The sequence below is a fragment of the Aquila chrysaetos genome, chromosome 2, assembly GCF_900496995.4.
Source record: "Aquila chrysaetos chrysaetos chromosome 2, bAquChr1.4, whole genome shotgun sequence".
Classification (NCBI taxonomy): Eukaryota; Metazoa; Chordata; class Aves; order Accipitriformes; family Accipitridae; genus Aquila; species Aquila chrysaetos.
This window is the reverse complement of record NC_044005.1, coordinates 57,718,452-57,741,813: the sequence shown is the minus strand read 5'-3', so window position 1 is coordinate 57,741,813 and position 23,362 is coordinate 57,718,452. Positions and strand designations below refer to the sequence as shown.

General features: G+C 43.2%; 1 protein-coding gene across 10 annotated transcripts in view; it reads left to right on the top strand.

Moving 5' to 3' along the window:
- The window catches only part of FYN (FYN proto-oncogene, Src family tyrosine kinase), a 140,308-nt gene that overhangs the window by 88,010 nt on the left and 28,936 nt on the right, over nt 1–23,362 (top strand). For all 10 annotated transcript variants that reach the window (XM_030033820.2, XM_041127478.1, XM_030033799.2 and 7 more), the window contains 4 exons: nt 13,117–13,374; nt 13,975–14,071; nt 17,558–17,656; nt 18,760–18,863. In XM_030033820.2, the coding sequence (XP_029889680.1) occupies nt 13,128–13,374; nt 13,975–14,071; nt 17,558–17,656; nt 18,760–18,863 (547 nt within the window). In that variant the 5' untranslated portion in view covers nt 13,117–13,127. The remainder of the gene's footprint in view (nt 1–13,116; nt 13,375–13,974; nt 14,072–17,557; nt 17,657–18,759; nt 18,864–23,362) is intronic.

Here is a 23,362-nt window from a genome sequence, read left to right as displayed (position 1 = left end):
TAGTTCACAGGGTTAGGAAGGCTGATCTTTCCTTTCAATCAGGAGTTAGCAACTTGTCATTAGTAGCCTTTTTGGAAGTACAGGCGTGTTTTAGTGCTAGTGACATAAGGTCTCCAGCATAAATAACACAAGGGGGCTTTTTATACTTGTATATAGGTGTTGAAGAAGCCCGTCACCCTGTGCTCTGCAGTGATTCCAATGGTCTGTAAGAGATACCAACTAATACCCCACCTTGGGTGTATCTTGATTCATAAATATCCAAGATTACTTACTTCCAAGTCATCAGTCACTCGGACAGACGTCATTTGTGACATATAGGGCCTGTCAACTCCCCTCTTCCATTTGGACTTCTTAAATTGGCTACAACTGTTTCTTTTAATAGTCTAATAATCTAAATGTAGCTATTATTTTTCAGGAGTATTATTTTGCATTGCTACTCTGCAGGCAGAGGGTTTATCCATCTTTTCAGACGCTTGTAATTGGCATACAGGAATCTGAAAAGGGTCATCTTCTTACAGCCTCTGCTTTGGTTAATGTTGTTCTTTATATCGTGGTTTTGTGCTGAATGTGCTTTTGGTTGCTTATTTAACCTGACTCGCCCAGCCAGCCTGGCTTACAGAGTGTGCATTTGTTCGCTGTCAGGAGGTCACTTTCCCTTTACAACACGATCCACAAATCTGACGTATGTCCCCCGTGCTGTTCACCTAGTTGTTAACTTCAGCAGCCTTCAGGTTTTTGTCTTTTTGTGCTAAGAAATGGGGAGGAAGTCCAGACAGGATCTCCAGATCTCCTGAATTGTCGACAGTTGTGTAGTCCACGAAAAGAGTCACCTCCAGTGAAACCGTGCCTGTCTGCTCCAGATTACCATCCAGTCCTGCAGTTCTCTTTTGTGTCTTAAATACAAAGAAACAGAGAAACCTCTGTTGACTGCCTCTTCCTCACGCACCACTCTTCATTCTGCTGATGTGGATGGTTGGAGCTGTCCTCAGGGGCACTTTAGGTCAGTGCTTTTCAACTGCTCTTGCTCAGAGAACCAAACTGGGGAGGGCGTGCAGGCGGCGTGAGGGGGAGCTCGAACACCACGAGCAAAATGTTGCCACAGCATCCAGGGGATGTGTATTTGCTTGGTCATGTGTGTGCTATGGGCTTGTGGACCACCTGATGATTTATGGGCCCCAGAGCTCTCTGGATCACCAGTCAAGGAACACCACTGTAGATAATCCTGTGTGCTAGGTTAAGCAAACGTCCACTTGGGCAAATTTCCACACTCTGTTCTGTGTGACTAACAAGGTCTTCAGGTGGGTTTTTAGAGGTTTGCATATCTACCTTCATTCACAGGCCAGATTTAAAGTACAGTTTCTTCTCCTAAGCATATGAACGTTGAGAAAGAATGAAGGAGGGAGAGAGAGAAATAAAGAAATCACACTTCCTCTGGCTTGAGCAGGGGGGAGCTATTAAAAAGTGTTTGCATCTGCTGGTTTGGTCACTCACTGAGTAATAGAAAACTGGACTGAGACTCACCCATCCTCCTGACCAGAGGCAGTGCCATGCCTGGCAGATACTTGTCTAGCCTTCACATTGCCTTGGGCAATCTATTCCAGGTTGTTTTGCTGTCCTTGCCAGTAGAAAGGATTTTCTTCCCTGACACCTAGCCTAAATATCCACAGCTTCCATTTAGTCCGTTATTTCAATGTGACTTCCTGCTTAGGCCATGAAGGATTAAAGTCGGACCTTCTGTGGCTGCGCTGAGGAGATTGCAGTAGCTTTAAGCTAAAGGACCAGGTCATGGACCTGTAGCTTAGAGTCACTACACATGACCATCCCTTGCAGATCATTCCCTGGGCAGTACGTGTAATGACCTCAGGTTCATGATGAAATAAAATTATCTCTTCTACTTGCCCTCAGAGGTGGACAGAAAGATTAAAAATAGATCTACCATATGCTTAGTGATACTTAGGTATTTTGATCAATGTGGAAAGGCCCTCTAGCTGTTTGCTGGCTTCCTTTGGAAAATGCTCACTAACCCAGCAGAATCTATTTTTCATGGCCCTTAGCTGGCATTTGATCCCTTTTTAAGCCCTATCTTCTCTGGTTAACAGAAGGGACTTTCCCTCATGATTTTCCCCACCATCACCTCTTTTCTAAACTCCAGGTCTCAACCCTTGAAGTGCCTGTGGTGTTCTCCCATGTTTCTTGTTGGCTCATTCTTCTCCAGACTGTGATATTCTGATTCAAGCAGTGCAACCACCCAACAGTCAGGGCAGGCTGTGGGATTAATCACCAAAAATGAAAACTCATCAGTCCTACAACTATATACACTGATGCAAAGACAAAGGGGACAATACATTGAGGAGAGAAGGCATCTGTCCAGCATTGTTGTTTTGTGTTCCCCTGTTGCTGCTGCTGGTATCTTGAATGCTGGTATCTTTTCAAGAGACAGAGGGAGACAGAAAGAAAGACAGAGACAGAGAGGAGCAGGCCTTTGGGGGCATAGGTCCATGTGTATCAGTTTCAGTACTACCTCCTAGAGTTCCCTGGGGTAGAAGTAGGATGTAGGCAACCTCGTTGGTCTTTGTGATACTGCAGGGTCCACTCTGAACCGAGCAGTATTGATCCACCTTTGGAGACAGGGATTTTGCTGTGAGTCACTGGTCATCAGCAGAAGCCAAGGAAGGGGACAGTAGCTGCTCTTTTTCCTCCCATTCTTGTAGATTCTGCCTCAGTTCCCCTCCTGTTACTCATCTCCTGCTCTGCCGATTGCCCCATCCAGGTTTGTGTACGTTATTTCTGTTTCTAGGGGCATTTCCCAGCTTTTTGGCACTAGCGACTGTGTGTGGTTAAAAGGAAGGGGAGACTGACCATAGACTTCCTAGAAGACATCCCTCGTGGCACAGATGCAGCTTGCGGCAGCACGGGATTGTAGAATATGGGGTTTGTAGGGTAGTTGGCATAACGGAGTTGAGAATCGCTGATCCAAGTGGTCTCGTGGTTGGACTGTATGCATCAATGCTGTCACTGTTCTGTAAGAGGGAATGCAAGTTAGGACCTGTCTCCTTCCACATCCCATTGTCCAGGGTGTTTTTCACTACCATCTCAGCCTCCCACTCTCTGGTTTTCCAGATTTCAAAATCTCGGCTAAAAATGGACTAGATGGTAATGTGTCATCTTTGTAATCCTGGCAAATTCATCTCCAGGCAGTATCCCAATTCTTGCCTGTCTGGTTAACATGGCTTAACCTGTGTGCCTCTGAAGTTATTTTCTGGACCAAGAACATCACATTTTACTCACTGTGGCGGGTTGACCCCGGCCACCTGCTAAGCCCCCACCCAGTCACTTGCTCACTGCCCCCCAGCAGGATGGGGGGGAGAATCGGAAAGGCAAAAGCAAGAGAACTCATGGTTTGTGATAAAAACAGTTTAATAAGCAAAGGAAGTAAAAACAAAACCAGTGGTGCAAAGGCACTCACTCACCACCTCCCACCAGCAGACCGATGCTCAACCAGTCTCTGAGCAATGGCTGCTTTCAAAAAACTCAGCTTTTATTGCTGAGCACGACATCATATGGTGTGGAATATCCCTTTGGTCAGTTGGGGTCAGCTGTCTTAGCTGTGTCCCCTCCCAATCTCTTGCCCACCCCCAGCCTACTTGCTGCAGGGGCAGATTGAGAAACAAAAGTCTTGTGCAAGCACTGCTCAGCAACAGCTACAACACTGGTGTGTTACCAACACTGCTTTGGTCACAAACCTAAAGCACAGCAGCGTTCGGGCTGCTGTGGAGAAACTTAACCCCATGCAGACCCAGTACACTTACCTAAGCTGTCGTACAAAAGTAAGCTGTCATGCACTGAAACCACAGTGGCAACAGCTGGGTTTGAGAAAACAGGTCTCACTAGTAGCACTTTTTTGTGTGTGTAAGTGTAGGCAGAGTTTTCGTGTCTTCCCGTTACTGAGGTAGTCAGTACCTTCAGCGCTCTGGTTGTTCACTGGCCTTTGTCATCATGTGGTTGCCACCTTGTCTGGGCTCTCTACCTGTAAGCATCTTTGCTGTTGTAGCTGAAGCCAGTTGCAGTGATGATGAGAAGACTGGGGATTTCTTTGTGAGCTGGCCACAGGCAAATTTTTACTCCTATTTAGGAAGGAGAGTATTTTTTTTCCCCAATGTAACTGGACAAATAAGGAATTTAAATAACACTTCTAAAATATTAGCAGTAGCAACCTTGGTGAAATGAGAGCCCCTTTGGGAGGGAACGGCATCTGGAATGGTCTTGAAGTAAATCATCTCCTGATTTGAGATGCATCTTGCTCCTATCTTCTTGCTGTCACATCCTCCTAGTTCTTCAGTCACAAAACAGAAATCAGACAACGTGGAGAAGAGGTTAGTTTCGTTTGTGCATAGGCAAAGGCGGGGGGTGGGTGAGGGGGCAATGGGTTTCTTTAGAGAAAATCTTTTTCTATGCCTCTTACGTGTTCCAAAAAAGCAAACAGGCAGAACTTCTATACTGGTCCCTTTCCCCCCTTCCTTCCCTGCCCGTCCTGATTCACATTTTGCATTCTGCTCCATGCTGCTCCCATACTGCGGATCAGATGAACACCCATTAATCCCGGATAGATTCTAAAAATAAGAATGGAAAGAAAAAAAAACAGAACAGTGTGAATCAACCTGCAATCATCTTTCTGTTCTCTTAACAGGGGAAAAGAAAGAGGAAATCAGTGGAGACACTGTTTCACTTCTCTTTCCAAGATAAAATGATTCTGGCATTTGCAGCAGTTGTTCTCTTGATACAGGTTTTCTAATTTATATACTTATAAAGGCACTTTAAAATTTAGGCACATTAGCTCAAAATGCTTATGCAGACCATACACCCACTTCTCTCTGCTCATGAATAGAGCTATCACAAGCAGCCTGATGAAGGAGGAATGTAGCTTGAAATTACACTATTGAATTTACATGGCATCCTCGTGTGTTACTCAGAAGCAAGGATAGACCCATCCTTTGGGGGGTTTAACTGTAGAGTAAGCAGTGTGTTTACTGTGTGTAGCTGCTGCCTTTAGCTGTTAATTTCAAAGCTTCCTTTAACTTGTTTTAAGCACAAAAAAAAAGAGAAAAAAAAAGAAAGAAATCCTATGTGCAGTTTTGAGTCTGACTTGCTCTTCGGTTTATGAATGTAAAATCTGCAGGCCTTCCTTTTCAAGTTAGCTATACGTAAGCTTCTTTCTTTTAGATTACAAGTGAAGTCTGGATGTTGGTGGGAAAAGAAAAAATCACAGAAGAACCTCTCCTCAGAACTGATCTTCCTGTGCTGCATTTTTCTAGGGCATCTATTTTTTAAAGTAATAAAAGCCCTGAGACAGTACAAGGTGTAACTCAGCTACTGTTACTTTAAGAGATTGGAGGGTGAGACTCTGCTTTAATCGCTTCTTATGTTTTGTTCTGGTTTGGTTTTGCTGAAAGGGATGTATCGCAGAGAGTGGAAAAGAATTCAGTGATTTTTGAAAAAGAGGAGGCCATGACATTCACAGACTCAGCTGGCAAAGAAGCTGCAGAAAACCAAAAGGGTGGCGACGTGTCCTTTTGTGGGCAGTGTGGAGCGTTTGTCTCCTCTTCTTGCATCGGTTGCATGGGGGAGCTTTTGATTACGGCTGCTCAAACAGCCACATTGTGCTAATGCATCTTCCCGTGGCCTTGCCAGGTGACCTCCCCACCAGCCAGCGACCAGCCAGTCCCACCACCACAACTGTCCCTCAGACAAGCACCACGCGTGGACACAATTATTGTCCCTCCCGCCCGGCTGGAACGCTGACTTCCTTTTTTCTCCCTAGCTTCTAATAAATTTATTGTGTAGATACATAGATAAGAAATAGATCGTCTAGATTGTAATAAATCTCTTACTGGGGAGGGACCATGCCCCACCAGCAGGACGATGGATCTGTTTGTGAAGACATTCATTGCACTTTCTTCCTGGCATTCGGTGGCCACCTACCCTGCCCCACGGACAGCTGTGCTCACAACCTCTGGCAGAAGCCAAGGGTCTGGTTGTAGTTCAGTGAATTCACTGGTCCTGGCCTCCGAGGCTGGCTGAAATTAAACGGGCAAGAAGAAGCCCAAATCTTCATCTTTCATAACTGACTTGTAGTTCAGGTCCCAAAGGGGAAAAAGAGGGAAGGCAAGCACAGTGCTATACTTTGCAGACATGTGTTACAACTTAAACATCGTCTGTAGTGTCAGGAAGCTGTCATTTCCAGGGCCACATCCCCAGTCACTCAGTAATGGGGAGGAACAGCAGGGCAGAATATGGCACTTCAAAGCTCCTTGCAGGGTCTGCTCTTCTCATGGCAGCAGGAGCTGCTCCTTTTCCTGAATCCCTTCTGCCACCACTGTAGAAGACTTCTGAAGCAACTTTATGCTGACAAGAAACAATAGTAAGAGCACTCCAGCACTGTAAAAGGCATTTGCTTTGAGCCAGAGCAGTATGGCAGCAGGAGCTCATCTAAGACTGCTCTTCCTACTCCTCCGGCCATGGATATCCATTGACACTGGGCAGTGGCCTGACTTTTGACTGCTGCAGACAAACAAGCAATTAAGCTGCTGAGATTTTTCTGCTCAGCCCACTAAAGCAGAATCCGGGAGTGAAGCATTAAAGGACTGCCTTCAAAAATCAAAAGAATGCAGCCCAGGCATTTTTCAGTGCTGTTTTTCTCATGAAAACGCTGTTTCAATGCAGTCATTGATCTTGATACATACTTGACTTGAAGTTTTGCCCTGGTGTTTCTGGGCTTTTGTTCAGGAATACCACATTGTGTATGTGAGATTTTCTGCATATCTTTAATAGTAACAGGACATCCAGTGGTAGTACTGTGTCTTCTCTGATTTACATTTTTTAATGCAGTATGACAGGTGTGGTGCACATGTAGATTTGCAGGCATTCTACACAAATCCCCAGTCTCCAGTCTCTTTCAAGGCTGAACCAGATCTATCACACTGCAGTAAAATTCTATTCTTTCTAGATCAGGCCAGTAGTATAAAAATTATATGTATATGTATAGTAACCTGCAGCCCAGGTCAAGCTGGAATGAAGGCAGTCCTCTGAAAGGTCCCAGAGTTAATAGATAAAAACAAAAATAACACAACAAGTGTTGCTATTTTATTCCGTCTGTTGAGTTTGAATTGCCTTGAAACTGACACAGAATTAATTCTGGAAATCCAAAATGCTCCCATCAGCATAGATATAAGTCAAAGAGAGGTCAGCAAGCAGACAGCATGAGAATTACTGACCTACATAGGACTAGTTTTAAGTGCCTATTTGTTGCCTAACTTGAAATGCCTTCCTAACGACTTGTAATGGTCAAAGTGAGTGAGCAAGACTTTTCTGCAAATTGGGGGTTTTAATGTGTCTCAGGCTTGTGTTTCAAAGTATGTACTCCATCAGTTTCTCTCTAGGGAGCTACTAATGGTGGCATGGAAAGTAAGACATTTCAACTTCAGGGTAAATTTCTGTGTTGTTTATTCCCCCTATCCAGCCTGCAGGAGGCATTCCACAGAAAACTAAAGTCTCTTTTAAAAATTCTTGTAGTTCTTATTCTTGGAAAGCCTTTTCTGTCCCTCTTGCATCTTCACGGTAACTCAGAATGTGACATTTTGAATATTAAATCCTACTGGAGCTCATGAAATTTGGCTTATTTGATGTCACAGACTGATACTTCTGTGGTGCTTTCAGCAAAACATAAAACACCAAGAAGATATCCCTTAGAGAATATATTTTTCACAGCCATGCTGGATGCAACCCTTGGTTTGATTAACAAGCATGTTCACCACAGAGACTGAATAAAAGCCAAGGATTTTGTTCTTCTGATTCCCTTTTAACATAACTGTTTCTTAACTCAGATTTCCTGCTGGTGCTTTCCAGACAAGATTTGTTAGATTTGATCAGAAAAAGACAGTTGACAGTTACCAGTCATCCAGTCTTTCCCTTTCGTGTCTTGCAGTGAAAGAAGTTCTCCTAAAAATATACCATCAAATTTTATTCCAGAGAAAACCAGGAGGAAGGACAATGTGCCCTGCTGGGTCTGAACCTGCTCCCTTCAGCAGGTTGGAGCCCTCTCCCGTGGTGGTCTCTTTTCCTAGACAAGGGGTTGGAGGACAGAGACCATGGCATGGATAGGAGGGTGCAGAACAGACAGGTTTTTCCTTGCATCTCCCTGTACCCCTCTCTCAAGCATTTTAAAGACCCACTTTCTCCTACAACACCCAAAAAATCAGGTTCTGAAGAGGTACCATAACTCAGAGTTTCAGCTGCGAGTTGCAAAATCTCATGGAAAGACTTCTGATGTTCTGAAGGAGTCAATTTACACCAGTCTTCCTCACATCCATCTTTTCCTGATGGCTTACAACTGCAGAAGCTAGACTAAGCAAAGGCTTATCAATACTTTTTGCTTTTCAAATATCACGTGTTGGAGCTTTTACTTTTAAAATAGAAGTATGAAAAATTTACCTTTCCTGGTACTCCTGGACTTTTCCCAGGCTTTGATTAGCTAACAGAGGACTGCTTTTGTTTCTGTTAATGGAGTGGATGTCTGTCTGTGGCGGGTGTTTCAGTCTTGGCTTCCATTTTGTATCAAGAACCGACAGAAAAACTGAAGGAGGGTGATTTACGATAATAATAATAGTGTTAATAACATCTCCTTAGCCTTCATCTGTTTCCTAACTGAAAGTAATTAAGGTGCTATGACTATGTAAATAATTAATAATGATATGATTTATGTTATATCTTTGTCGAATAACGTTTCCACAATGTGGGAGGAAACTACTATTCTGGTTAGGCTGATGTTGGATTGCTTGCAGTGTGAATGTTGGAGTCCAAGAAACATAGCAAGGACAGGAAAGGAGACAAATAACATAATGGTTATTTTCATGTGTCTCTAAGGAAGTCTCAAAAACCATGTAAATGTTTTATGTTTTCATGAAAACACATGTTTTATATTGACTATAAAAACACAACTTTAAAATAAACAAATTCAACTTGCTTGCATTAGAAAAGTTCATTTTAATTAGGCTAGTTACATACCTTTTAACAATACCAGTGTCAAATTATGATAATGTTGCGTGACCCATAACTCACACATCTGAGAAATGCTGCCTTTCCTAATGGAAATGAATAAAACCTTGTTCCTTTACTGTAAGTTGCGCAGCATATTGGATGGACAATGTTGTGTGCTCGTCCCTAGAGAGTTTAGTGTAAAACAGCTCCAGATTTTGTTTGGTGATCTCAGAGCTGGCTGAATAACTCCAGCCTTCCACAGCTTCAAATGCTGACATGCAGGGAGATGAGACTTTCGGATATTAAAAGCCGGCTCTGTGATACTGAAGGAGATTAGTTTTTGGAATCCATTCATTGACACAAAGGCCAATGCTGAATGGAGGTTATATTTATTGTCTATGAAACCCCTGAGCTAGCTGAAATCACTTTAAGCATGTACATGCATACATGTATTCTCTCACATTTAGCCAACTCCCCATGATGCTGGTTTCTTTGAGGCAGGAACAGACAACTTTCAGGGACTTGGCTTGAAAAGATGCGTGCATGTAACACCCTCTGTCACATTTTACAAGAGGCTACAATCAAGCAGTCTTTATGCTTGGATTGTCTAGACGCTGTGACAAAGCGGGAGAGGGCAAGTGAAAGAAAAAGCCCTTTTTGTCAGTCATTCACTTTGCATCAAATTCTCCTTCCCTGTGTGCTGCCATTGCCAGCAAAAAGATGAAGGGAGCAAAAACCAAACAAAAATCAAGAAACTGACAATTTGCTGGTTTTCTATTCATATCATTCCTTATAAAAAGAAAACCACAAACCATTATTTTTCTGAAACTACCTGTACATATGTATACCATCTCCTGATTTATTAACCTCTTTCAGAATTAATACTTTGAACAATTTTTTTTTTTGTAGCTGATTTGTTGTTTTAACTTTTTCCTCATTAATGTGTAAATGAAGTGTGTAGGGCTGTCTTGTCAGCACTTGTAAATTGGTATGCGAAATCTTCCCAGATTTCAGTGGAGATTTTTCTCCCTGCTCAGCTGAACGTTTGTGAATGAGCAACAAGAAAACCCCTTTCCACTCACCACTCTCCCAGATTTCATGTTTCCCATCTTTTTTTTCTTTCATTCTTTCATTTTCTTTTCTACTTTTTCCCATGAAAACACATGGGAAAAAATAAGAGGAGAAACAGAGTTGGGAGAGGAAAGGGAGGAGGTGATAGAGTTTCACAGGGAGGTAAGTTTGCAAGCCAACGGAAAGGCTGCTGAGATTCTTCTTTAAATAGTAAAGCCTGCATATCGCTTAACTGTTTTGAGGTGAATAAGCATATGTTCCAGCACTTGTACCTTTTAACCAGTCTGCTTTAATGGCTCACTCTTCCCTGTTTGGACGGTCAGCGCCTCTCTGTGCCCTTTCTCTCGAGCTGGGATTTCCCTCGTGGCATCTCCCATGTAGCGTTTTCTCGCTACCCGTGTTTTGCTCTCCGCGCACGGGAGGCACGCTCCCACAGAGGCATAGCAGGGTCCAAGCGGTGAGTCCCAGACCCATCCCTCCCACCCGAAGCCTCCCTGGGCTCTGCTGATAGTGCTGACAGCAGTGAGACGAGCCGTCGCCCTGTGGGGCTCTCACCCTCCCTGTGGTCCTGCTTCACTCCCTGGCATCGCTCGTGGGGCTCCTCGGCTCCGAGAGGAGCCGGGGAAACCTCACCTCTGAGTGACATCTCCAAACAGAGGGTCTCCAGAGCCAGACCGTCCTGCTGTTGAAACAGGCAAAAGCAGCAGAGATATCTCCGCAAGCGGTTTTTCGCAGGTGATACGAAGCTGGCCGGGTCACCTCTGCACCCGTCGGCGTCCCTGTGGGCTCAGCTGGAGTCACTGCTGGTCCCGGGGGTGGACAACCTCGAGCCCCCTCCAGCACCGACCCAGCTACCAGGGCGAGCAGTGGCTGGAGGCCAGCACGGCTGCAGCAGCAGTGTGGTTTGCAGCTTCCAGGCTGCAAACCCCTTTCCCTCGACCTGTTGTCGCTTTAATTTCTTGAGGGATCCCAGCTCGTGCCACCTATTGCAGCGAGGGCAGAGTCAGGAGTCCTTGCTTCTGTTTGTGTAAAGAGACTTAAACATCTTGGTGAGGGAACTCTGCTGAGTGGATGTGGTGTCTTGAAGAAAATAAAGAAATGCAAAAAGGGCACCTTTAAGTTAAGCGAAGAGCAAGAGACGGTAGACCTGTGCTAACAGCAAGCAAGACAGCTCAGGGGAATACATTAAAAATGGCGCTTGTTTTTCTGAACAGGCTTGTAGAATAACTGGAAGTATCTTCAAATTGAAGAAAATAACCTTCAACAGAAGGGTTTTTTTAATTAGGCAGGTTAGATTTAGGAAGCACGTATCCGGACTGTAGACTGTCACAGACAAGCAGGGAGCTGCTGCATAATTTTTCAAGCATTAGCAGCGGAGGAATATGCTTTTTCTGAATCCCATGGGTTTGTCAAAACCAATTTCCTGTGTTGATGTTGGGGTAAGGCATACAAAACATCCAGCATGGCAGCTACAGAAAAATGAGGTTATTTGAAAAAGGATAGGCTTTTTATTTACCCTAAGCGATGGATATTGGCTGAAATGTGGAAATAATAAGGGGGGGAAAATGTGCTTCGCTATACTTTTCCTTTTTTTGTGTTCTCTGCATCTTCTCCCTGTTTATTCATATATTCTGGACAAAGCATGTCTAGTAAGTCTAATTTTTTAAAGATTTTTCTATTGTCATTGCTCTTCTTGCAGCCCCAGTGTTTAGAGTATGTTGTTTGTGTGCCAGGTTACATTAAGAGTCGCTGTACCGGTTCAGATCAAGGGTGCATCCGGATGAGTATCTGATTCCCCAGATTCATCACACCCCACTTCAGAAACTCAGGTTTTGTGTCTAGATCCAGCTCGAGTCAATAGGACAGAGTTCAGTAACACCACCACATGGATTATAAGATGTTAGAGCTCACAGACGAAAAGCAATACCAGGTAACAGGACTAAACTTGGAGGGCTGCTTCTAAGATGTGGCAAATCACCCTCTGTCTCCCTCCACCTAGGGAGAGGTAGGCACCTAAAATGAAGAGAGATTAACCCAGGCCCTGGTAGTGCCCCATGAGGGTGCTGAACAAGAGGTTACAAGAATTAAAAAACTTAGAGCAACCTTTTCCAAGCCGTACCCTCTCGGTTTCTTCCTGTCCAGGATCTGGACTTTGAGATGCTCTGCATTTGACATGTTAATTCTCCTGGGACTTTCTCTAGTTTCTTAACTCACGTATACCTTTGGCAGCCCCACCTTCTGCTACCAGCAGGTTTTACCCTTCAGTTCGGTACTGCATAAAAGGGCGCTTCCTTTTGGTTTAGTTGTGCCATCTGATAGCTCCCTCCTACTTTCCTGTGCTGTAATAGCTATCGGCTCATTGTGTCTGCTTTTCTGCCTGTCACGCAGAGCTCCAGCAATGGAAAAAAGTTGTATTGCCTTTAGGTGAAGTCAGCTCTTGTGCAGTTGGTGAGGTCAAACATGAGCCGTGAGCTGAGTGCCTTCCTCTGTGTTTTGGAGGGCAGACTTGAACACCTCCAGCTGCACTTTTTGGCCGAGTCCTTTGCCTGCCAGTCGTGCTCTCCTGGCGAAGGGTGAGCAAGAGGGGTTTCATCCTCTCGCTGCCTCCGTGCAAGCCATTGCCTGGCAGGGCTGGGCAGAGAGCTGCCACTACCCTAAGAGCAGGCAGGACCTCCTTCCCCAGGTCTCGATGGGAAACCACTGTGAGGAAGGTTTTGTGTGAGCTTTTCCCAGTGTGTTGCTGTTTAGATTCAAACCACTGTGGGGTTTTTTCAAAGTACTTAACTTTTGAGTGGTGAACTTAATTTGATCCTCGATGGGAAACCACTGCGAGGAAGGTTTTGTGTGAGCTTTTCCCAGTGTGTTGCTGTTTAGATTCAAACCACTGTGGGGTTTTTTCAAAGTACTTAACTTTTGAGTGGTGAACTTAATTTGATCCTCGTCATATGTGGGTTTAGGGGAGATCTGGTGAGCATCAAGGTATGAACACCTGTCTTTTCCTTCCTCTCCCAGGATTTTAGATAATGGGCTGTGTGCAATGTAAGGATAAAGAAGCAACAAAACTGACTGATGAGAGGGATGGCAGTTTAACTCAAAGCTCGGGCTACCGCTATGGGACAGATCCCACTCCGCAGCACTATCCTAGCTTTGGTGTGACTTCAATCCCAAACTACAACAACTTCCATGCCACAGGAGGCCAAGGACTGACTGTGTTTGGTGGAGTCAACTCCTCCTCTCATACAGGGACGCTGCGTACAAGAGGAGGGACAGGTGAGTTTCAAAGTCTTCTTTCAGTGCTCTTAGTGAGTATCAATCACGTAATTACAGCAGAGGCACAACTGTCTCAGCATGCTGCTTTGGGGAAGAGTTATTTCATTAAACAGTGCAAAGAATTGCGGTAGGGGTGGAGCTGGGTCTTCAGCCCTACCTTTGCTAACTTCCAGGTGCTCGTTCACTTCAGGGTTGAGAAATTATGTATACATGCCCAATTTGACTGACTGACTGCCTCATCCCTCTACCAGGGAACGGAAAATGTGGTCTGAGCCACCTCAAGTAGTTGATAGGAAATACTTGGCATGGCTATGTCTAAACTCTCTCTTCAAACCCCCTTTGCCCACTTGGGATCCTACACTGTGTGGGGGTACCAAACCAAGAGTACTGATGACTGTACAGAGTGAAGGAGGCGGCACGCCCGCTGGCTGCATGAAAGTAGAGGGATTAGAATGGTTGTCCAAAAAGTAGGAGGCTTCAATTTATTTTGCTCCTCAGCAGCCAGAGTAGCTTACATTTGGCTTAGCCACCTCATCTTTTGAGGCTCCTTTTCCTCCTGTTTTTTGTGATGGAGTGTAACTCACCTATCTTCTTCTTTAGGTGTAACTCTTTTTGTGGCGCTTTATGACTATGAAGCAAGAACAGAAGATGACTTGAGTTTTCACAAAGGAGAAAAATTTCAAATACTTAACAGCTCGTAAGTTTTAGGCTTGGGAATGTGCTCTTTAATATTTTTAAACTTATAATGTTGACAATTATATTTGCTTATGTTATTAGTAAAATCTAATGTTAGATATTCAAGATATACAGGGGTTTTACTCTATGCTTACTAACTTGTCTTTGCATTTAGTGTACTTTTGCAAAGTGCTTTATTATTAAAAAAAACCCCACCAACCACATGCAGCTTCACTTCAAAAATAAGTTTTAGATTGTGTGATTCACTGCTTACATTTCACAGTAAACTCACATGCAGAACTGAGAGTACCAGCTCTGTACTTTACCAGTAGTCACAGAAGTTCTGCAAGGCTTGTGCTAACACTTTTTGCAATCTGCCGCAAGTATCTCTACGCAGAAACGAGCTAAAAACTGATTCACAAAAGAGATGTTACCCAGACTTGCGTGCCAAGTTTAAAAGCATTTTTTTTTTCCTTTTAAAGGTAGGTGATACAGTCAGAACATGCTAGGAAGTTCTGTTATGTGAGAATGCACCATTGTACAGTTGCATTTGGCATGAAAACCACACTTCCATCCTGGAAATCATCAACTTAAAATTAATTTTATTAACTGCGCACAGAAAAAAATCCCTTAGCAATTTAAAAATAACATCTAAAACTTACTGTGCTACTGACCTATATCTGAACATCTTGTAATTCTTGGCTAAGAACATAAAGTTGAAGGCTCTGTGTTATGTTCAGTATTTCTATCATGTAGAGGTAAAAATGGGTTAACAACCAAGTATGTCGCTTTCTAGAGGCTTTGTTCTATTGCTCTCATCTTTTTCTTACACTACGTGACAGTGAGGCAAATTCATCCCTGGTGCAACTCCTGTTAATTTTAATAGAACAACTCCAGGGTTGGAATTGGCTCAATGTGCATTAAAGTAAAAAAATAAATAAATCAGGTAATTCTGCGGAATATTTCATGAAGCCATGAAGCTGGAGAGCTTTGATGTAGATGAAAGCACAGAAACTTCAGTTACGACTTGTGGAGGGAGCAGCAGTTTAAAAACCTCTCTACTTCTAAATTAGCACTTGGAAAAAAACCCCTTTTTTAACCTATCATCCATTTTGTTCACGTTGCCTGCTGCTTTCCTAACCTTGCACAAACTATGCCATAACTTGAAACAAGAAGAAATTCCACGCATTATAAATTCCTTACACATGCCAGTTGATGAAATCAGGGGATGCTCACGGGGACTTGCGGAGCAATCATACTTGGAGTCAGTGGGACAGAGAGATTCCCCCACGTGTGGGTGGTTGCAGTACATGCATTTTGATGCAGCTAATTACTGCCTGGAGAAAGGTTTTCTAAAAGAAAAAAAAAAAAAAAACAAAACAAAAACCAAAAAACCAAGCATCCACTGATTTTCCTGTAGGATTATAGAAGCTCAGTTCCCATCATAGTCAGCTCTGTCTGCTTACAAACATGGACCTAACCACACTCCTGGAGTAGTGACAGCCAGGCTGGGAATCACCAGAAAGCAGCTTTTCTGTGAGAATGCTTCCTCTCTCACTTATATCAGAAATGATATGAAAGAAGCCCTTTTTTTTAAGAGTCTGCCAATGCTGCTTGCAACCAGAAAGTATATATGTGCACTAGTTTGTCTGGAATTTTTGGAGGGGTTTGGATTTTTTTTTAGCTCTCCACGAATGAAATTTTATTTGTGCTTTGGATTAGAAGTTCAGGACAGCCATACCTGAAATGGCATACAAAGGGTATCCCTGTGATTTGAAGTCAGAAATTATACCAAGGGCAGTCTGGGGGAAAGAGGTACCTGCAGGGGTGGTTCAGAGCAGAGCCTGACTTCAGGGCTCAGAAACACTCGGCCATCCTCTGCATCCCCACCGCCACTCCCACGCACCCTGGCTAGCCCTATTGACTAGCCTCCTCCTACCTCAGTCGGGTGTCTAAAATTAAGAGCCAGGAAAAAAGTCTGGATTCTTCCTCCTTTCTGGCAGTGCTTTGAGAGATTTAAGCTTCTCTGTCAAAGCAGAGGGGGTTGTACCTGATGGTGTGATCATCTACAAGACTGCTTTTTTCCTCCCTAGATATGATAAAATACCTCCATCTAGTGGACTCTCTGTACAGTAAGGAGAACAAATATAATGGTACAATTTATCAACCACAGTATGGCATAATCTCTCAAAAATATTCTACAGCAACATATGGCACTTCAGCTAGTAAAATTAGGGACGCAAACAGATAGGGCCATTTGCCTGACATACTAATGCACACAAGGTGTAGTAAAATAGTGTCAGCTGCCAGCCTCTAGAAAAGCTACTTGTTCTTCACTTTTTTGAACTGTAGAATTGGAAATGTCTCCTTTTTGACTAATCACAGCTGTTTTCTCGTTGTTTTCTATAGAGTTTGTACTCCTTCAAAGTGTTAAAGAAAGTGGAGTTGAAAATTTAAAGAGCTCACCTTGACACAACCTTTCCTGCCAGTAATAGCTTAGACAATGTGTTTTCTGTAACTGCTTGCTTACAGAAGAGGCTGAATTCTCTGGCTGTGTTTGATAATAGTGTTTTATTTAGCGAACAGATCTCTGTTTTACAGAGAGGGGAACTGAGAAAGAGTTTCTAAGCAGTCCAGAAATAGAAAAGAATGCTTATTAGTAGCAGTAGGAGTTAAACATCGGTGAATCTGGTGCTGAGAATGAAATACAAATTGCTAAATCCCAAATCGCTGCATCTTGTAAAAAGCTGAGAAATAAACTTCTCTTAAAGCTGCGCATTCTACAGCAACGCGCACTGTCTGAAGTGCAGTACCATGTCCCACTGTGTGCACCAGTGTATGACAAAAATTGATGCTAAGCCTGTGGAACACTGCCATGAGATGGTCCTGCATGGACCTCTTCATGTTTAAATGTTGTAGAAGAATGGGGTTTTGTAAGTATTTGAAAATGCAGCTAAGTCCTTTGCTACTTCAGATACCTCCTCTAGGTGGCCAGGAGAGTAATCTAGACAATGAAGTGTGATCCTCAAGGGCCATCTAAAACTCCATGTTGATTGATGGCTTTCTGATGCCTTTGGGTTTCAGATTAATTATCCCCACAGAAGTTTAAAATTAGCAGTGGATGTGACAGTGTTCAGTTTGGCAGTTTTTCTATAAGCTCTCTCAAGGGTCCATATTAGAATAATTGCTATGGAGACAGTTTTCAATATTCTAGTCCAAATCCAGCCCTCAGCAAACCTGATTTCACTGGGTTGTTATGCCTGTTTATGCCATTATGCTACATTTGGAAGGCTACATTACTAATCACCGCTGAAATAATAATAAGTGTAAAGAAATACGTGTATTATTTGGGCTTAGATGCAAACACCTCTCTCAGAAGCACGCAAGTGATAAAGAGATGAGTTGCTGTGGCTTCTTAACGCCACGCAGCTGCGGGTGCTGTTAGCAAAGTCAGACCATTGCCTTTACATCTGTGTCTCGCTCTCACTTCTCACCTCTGTTTCTGCAGGGAAGGAGACTGGTGGGAGGCCCGGTCCTTGACAACAGGCGAAACTGGTTACATTCCCAGTAATTATGTGGCTCCAGTCGATTCCATCCAAGCAGAGGAGTATGTTTTCTTTTTGTTGTAAAGACCCATTAGTGCTGTATTTTAAGGAGGTTTGAGGAGTTGGTTTTGATTGATTGCAGCTATTTTTCAAATGACTTACATTATTTTTATTTCAGTTCTTAACTGCACTGATAAATAATTAGGTAATTAGTAACAAAAGAAGCACAAGCTCAGTGCTTTTTCAATGTCAAAACAAAGGAAGAAAACCTAAAGGAACATAGGTCTGCTTCCTTTATTCGAGTGTTGACTAATTTCAAGCTTTAAGCAAAAGGTGCCCTTGCTTGTCCTGAATCAACTTGTAAAAATATTTGGAGTCAATTAGTGTGCAAACTGTCTATTAAAGAGGGCACGTTGTATCAACAAATACCTACCAATAGGTAGGATGCCTACAACACATACAGCAGGCAGCATAATGAGGACATATCTATGCGAAAAACAGAGTGCTGTGTGTATCCATATTATTTATAGTATAAAAGATACACTGGAGGAGCTTATATAGCTGAGCAGGTACTACTGTAGTCTGTACCTCAGGTTCTACTTGGTTGATTGTGAAACGAAAAAAAAAAAATTGCTGCAGGAAGGAAAAAGGTACCGAAATTCTGAAAGCCTTATACAACCACAGTAAAGTGGTTGCATCTGGTCCTTCTACTGAGGTTTTATAGCTGTGCTGCAACAAAAATATTGAATACTAATACATCACTATGTAAGTCAAATATGTAGTTTATAGCAACATCTGTAAAAATACTGCTCTTCGGCAGCAACACATTTTTCTGCCCTTTTCCTTGTCTATTCCTTCCCCCCCGCCAAGTCTTGCTCTCTGTTTGTCAAAGTCTGGCCTTTGTTGTAAGACACTAAACAAGCATTCTCAGCACCTATTGATTATAAGCTTAATGCAAAGTGCTACTGCACAACTTATACAACATCTACTATACAATTTGCCACATTAGCTTCCCCCCACAATAAAAGAGACACAGTATAAGAAAAATGGTTGAATATACTTGAGTAACAATAGTTTCTGCAAATAATCCTCCCTGTCTGAGCTCCATGACACTACCTAGTAATCCTATGTAGCATTTGTCTTACTATTTCTGATGTTCCCTAAGGTGGTACTTTGGCAAACTTGGCCGAAAAGATGCCGAGAGGCAGCTGTTGTCATTTGGAAACCCCAGAGGTACCTTCCTGATCCGGGAAAGCGAAACTACCAAAGGTAGGCTGGCCAAAGCTATTCTGACAATGAATGAGAAGATATATGAGAAAAATTGTGCTAAGTTTGTGAAATACTGTTTTCAGTGGTATGAAGGTAGAGATAAGCGTCATCTTGCGTGTATGTGTGCTAGGGAATTAGATGTGTGGACGTCCGAGGTCTTAGAGTGAGTATTGAAAGCAGAAAACAACGCAAGTGCAATCCATGCCGTGCTCAACCCGTGGTATCATCAGCGCAAGTCATGCACGGGCAGGGTGCTCTGCTCTGCTGTCACACTCTGAACATCGATCGCACTGTCTCTCTCAACACGTGTGTTGAGGATACTACTGTTGCAATGGAGTTGGGTGGAGAGTTGCCCCTCAGAACAGCAGCTTTGGGGCTACAGGAGGCAGACCTCTCAGTGTCCATGTTTGGGTCCAGGCAGAGCCAGCTAGCTTACTGTGAACAGATGCTGGGAATCTCGTCTAGTTTGGTGAAAATTACTGCTTAATCCTGAACAAGCAGAATATTTGGATCTTCTTGCCTGGAAGATGTAAGATAAAATTGCGGGGGTGGGGGGACGGTACTGGTTATTATTTTGGGAAGATTAGGGGATTTTTTGGCCTTTCCCCTTTGAAATGCTGGATCCCTGGGCAGAAAGAAAAAAAAAAAAAAAAAAAAAAAGATGTAGCAGTTTTAAATTAATAGATTAACAGTGAAAAGACTTGAAAATATTTCTAATTAATATATTCATGAAGTGTTCAAACTGTATCCATTCTGTTGAAGCCAAGTGGAAGGATGTATTCTCCTCCTTCCCTCTAAAAATATTGGAGGAGTTCCAGTTTTCTCAGTGGGTGCTATCTTTGCTTTTACATTTTGTTCATGAGGCCTGTCAACATCGTCAAAGCTTCACATGTATGAAAAGATCTGTCTAACTCATACAACTATTGAGGAGAAAACCTGCAACTAAGTGAAAACAAACCTGGCCATTTCTCAATTAACCAGCAATCCAAAACAATAGCTGGGGGAAGCATAAGTCACTAGACTTAATTCCATGTAAGTTCTGAAGTCTAATGATGGTTCATGTAATTAAGCACTGACTTGTCAGTGCTTTGATCAGAGCACACTCTGTCAGCTAGAGTTAGCATGCAAAGTGGTTGGAGGCATGGCTGGTAACGGGGTTTTGAGAACAGTAGCACTACTTCCCACTCCTCTCTACCTGACCTATCTTCAGATGCTGCATTCTGTCATCTAAAATTGTAAGTTTTACATTTTTGACTCCTGTAGTCACTGGATTCTTCCTTCACTGCCCATAACTCCAAAGACCGTTTCAGATGCAAAATCTGAATAGACATGCTGTTGTTTCAGACAGCTAATTTCCCATCTTGTCACCCCACAACTTCACTATACCTTATGTAGCAGCGAGGCAGGAGCCTCACCAGAAGCAAGACAGGCTCTAACTTGTTCTTTTTCTGCAAATAGCCTCCACCTGTTCATTTTCAACAGCAGTTGTTGTGGTGTGTGCGAGGAGCAGGACTTCATTCCACTCTGTGCTGAGTTTAAAAACTCATTCATATAGGCATCCATGGATCCTAAAAACAAACACAAGACTGTTTCTCTAAATTATATTATCAGCTTAGTCTGTTTTGACCATTTTTTATACAGTGATAGGGGATATGTTTTGCAGGGCTGTTTACTTAGCTAAGTCACGGCTTTTTTCCAGAGCTTCTTGTGAGACACAAAAGCACTGGGGAAATAGAGTAATCCATCATGGATGGACTTAGAGCAGCAAGCTTAATTTCTCTGCATTTGAACTTAAGGCTTTCTACATCTTCAGGCTAAGTTTGCATCAAAGCCATTGGAAAAAACCAAACATGCACGTTTTTTGTCAAAAATGCCTATTTCCCTTCTCATCCTTGTGGTGTTTCAGTATGTTGTTAGAAGAAAACAGAGGGAGCTTGTTGTTTATGAGAGAGAAAAAAGTCAGCTGGAAGGGCTTGAATGGTGCATTCTCCCGTAAGTCTTCTCAAAATGCCTTACTCCAGCTAGTCATCTTGGGCTTGAGGCAGGAATTGTTTTGTGGCCTAGAATCATCCCTTCTGCTTTAAATAATAACAATAATAAAATTAAGCAGGATCATGTTAAAAGTATCATCATAGATGACTTCAGCATGAATTTAACCTCCCTTGATCACGGTTGCCTTCTCTTCTTACTTTCAAAATAAATCATATGTAGCTGGCTTTTCATTTTTTCAAGGCCTGACTACCCAGGTACTTCATCAGCTCTTGTCTGTATAATCCTTCACCTGGTTTCAATCTCCACCCTCCAAGGCTGTCTGGTTTTAGGTTTGTTTTTTTAAAAAATTCATTAGTATGATATATTGTAATGTCGTATTTCTATCCAAATTTTTATTATGTGTCTCTCTTATATTTGAATGTATCATCATCAGATAATAATGAATAGTATAAATAACCAACAGCCTAAATAAATGAATAATGAAATCCATCTTGGTTCTTGTTTTTTTCCAGATTTGAACTAAAGCTCCAGTCCTGCAACTTGATCTGAGGTCAGCGGGGGTCCACAGAGGGCCACCCACGCAGCTCTGATTGCAGACCTGGAGCCACAGAATGTTTACATTTTCCTAAAGAATCTAAAATAGTGACCAGATAGGCAGGGAGCGTGACTAAAGAAAATACAGCTGCTGCCAGTGGATCAAAACTCACAAATGCAGAGGTGGAGAACACTGCCTGGAGATTTTTGAAAGTAGGCTGACAGTGTACAGCCCAGAGTGGTGGTACAAAGCATGCATGAGATGTGCTTGCAAATCCCCCAAAAGCTTTGAACTCCTAGCTGAGACACATGTACTTACTCAGTGGGAGAACCTCCTCAGAAAAATATCCTAAGCAAACAGTATTTTTCTACACTTAGAAATTAAAAACCCTGTCACTCCTCTCAGGGTGTCTCCCACTCGCATAAACTAGAATCATCTGTGTAAGTGCTGGCTCTTTTCCTCATATTTAGATGACAACAACCGGGAATTTGAGAAGTCCTTGGAGTCAGGGTGGAGACGTTTTGTTCATTGCAGCTCCCTCGGCGGTGAGCTGCCCGCCAGTGCGACCCGTTACAGGTTAACGTGGTCAGGCAATCTTCTTCCTGGAGAAACATCCAGGAAAGACATCTTACACCAGGAATCGCAACCACGTAACTGGGGGGGTTCCTTAAACCATTTCACTTAGGTGGAGGTGGTTCTGGAGGATGTGAACCTGCCAGGTGTGTTGAAAAGTACCCTGACTTGGGATAAGCAGCAGTTGGTGCTGTTTGCTATCAGACCTGTAGGAAATCACTCCACCTTCCATGTTGTCCAGAATTGTCTGCTGGCGGTTTTACTTTCCTGCCCTTAGCTGACATGGCTACCAGTGAAAGCAGCCCAGGCTCCAGAAGGAGGACCTTCCTGAGATCTCTGCAGCTGCCAGTTACCTCTAGGTTTTCTCCTTTTAATGCCTGAATTAGCTTTGAGTAAACACAATATTCATCTGAGCCATGAGTGAAGACTTGTCTTCTCCACTGCCTTTGAAATGGCCATGTTTTTGTTCAGAAACTGCATTATGCTGTACAATGTGGCTTTGCTTTTGACACTGTAGAGAACCAACATGTGGGTGTCACTGTATGTAGAATAGGACTGTGCTTCAAATTAAGACACCTGAATGTGCAGGTCCCCATGTAGGTGGCTGTTGTGGTTTAACCCCAGCCAGCAACTAAGCACCACGCAGCCGCTCACTCACTTCCCCCCTAGCCAGTGAGATGGGGGAGAGAATCAGAAAAAAAAAAGTAAAACTCCTGGGTTAAGATAAGAACAGTTTAATAGGACAGAAAGGAAGAAAACAGTAATGATAATAATAACAACAATAAAATGACAATAATAATAATAAAAGAATTGGAATATACAAAACAAGCGATACACAATGCAATTGCTCACCACTCACAGACTGATGCCCAGTTAGTCCCCGAGCAGCAATCCACCCCCCATCCCAGGCCAACTCCTCCCAGTTTATATACTGGGCATGGTATGGAATGTCCCTTTGGCCAGTTTGGGTCAGCTGTCCTGGCTGTGTCCCCTCCCAACTTCTTGTGCCCCCCCAGCCTTCTTGCTGGCAGGGCATGAGAAGCTGAAAAGTCCTTGACTTAGTCTAAACACTACTTAGCAACAACTGAAAACATCAGTGTGTTATCAACATTCTTCTCATACTGAATCCAAAACATAGCACTGTACCAGCTACTAGAAAGAAGATTAACTCTATCCCAGGCAAAACCAGGACAGTGGCCAAGCTCCCTTTACAGTCAGCGGGAAGCTGGGGTTCAGTTCAACTGCCCATGACTGCAGGCACCTAGTGCTCAAACCTGCATTACGCCATCAATACCTACAGTGCCATAGCACTCACGGAAACTAGGCTGGGATTCAGCTGCCCTAATAGCACCAGAAGCTGATGTGTGGGCATCTAAATCAAGCCCGTAGCCCACCTACA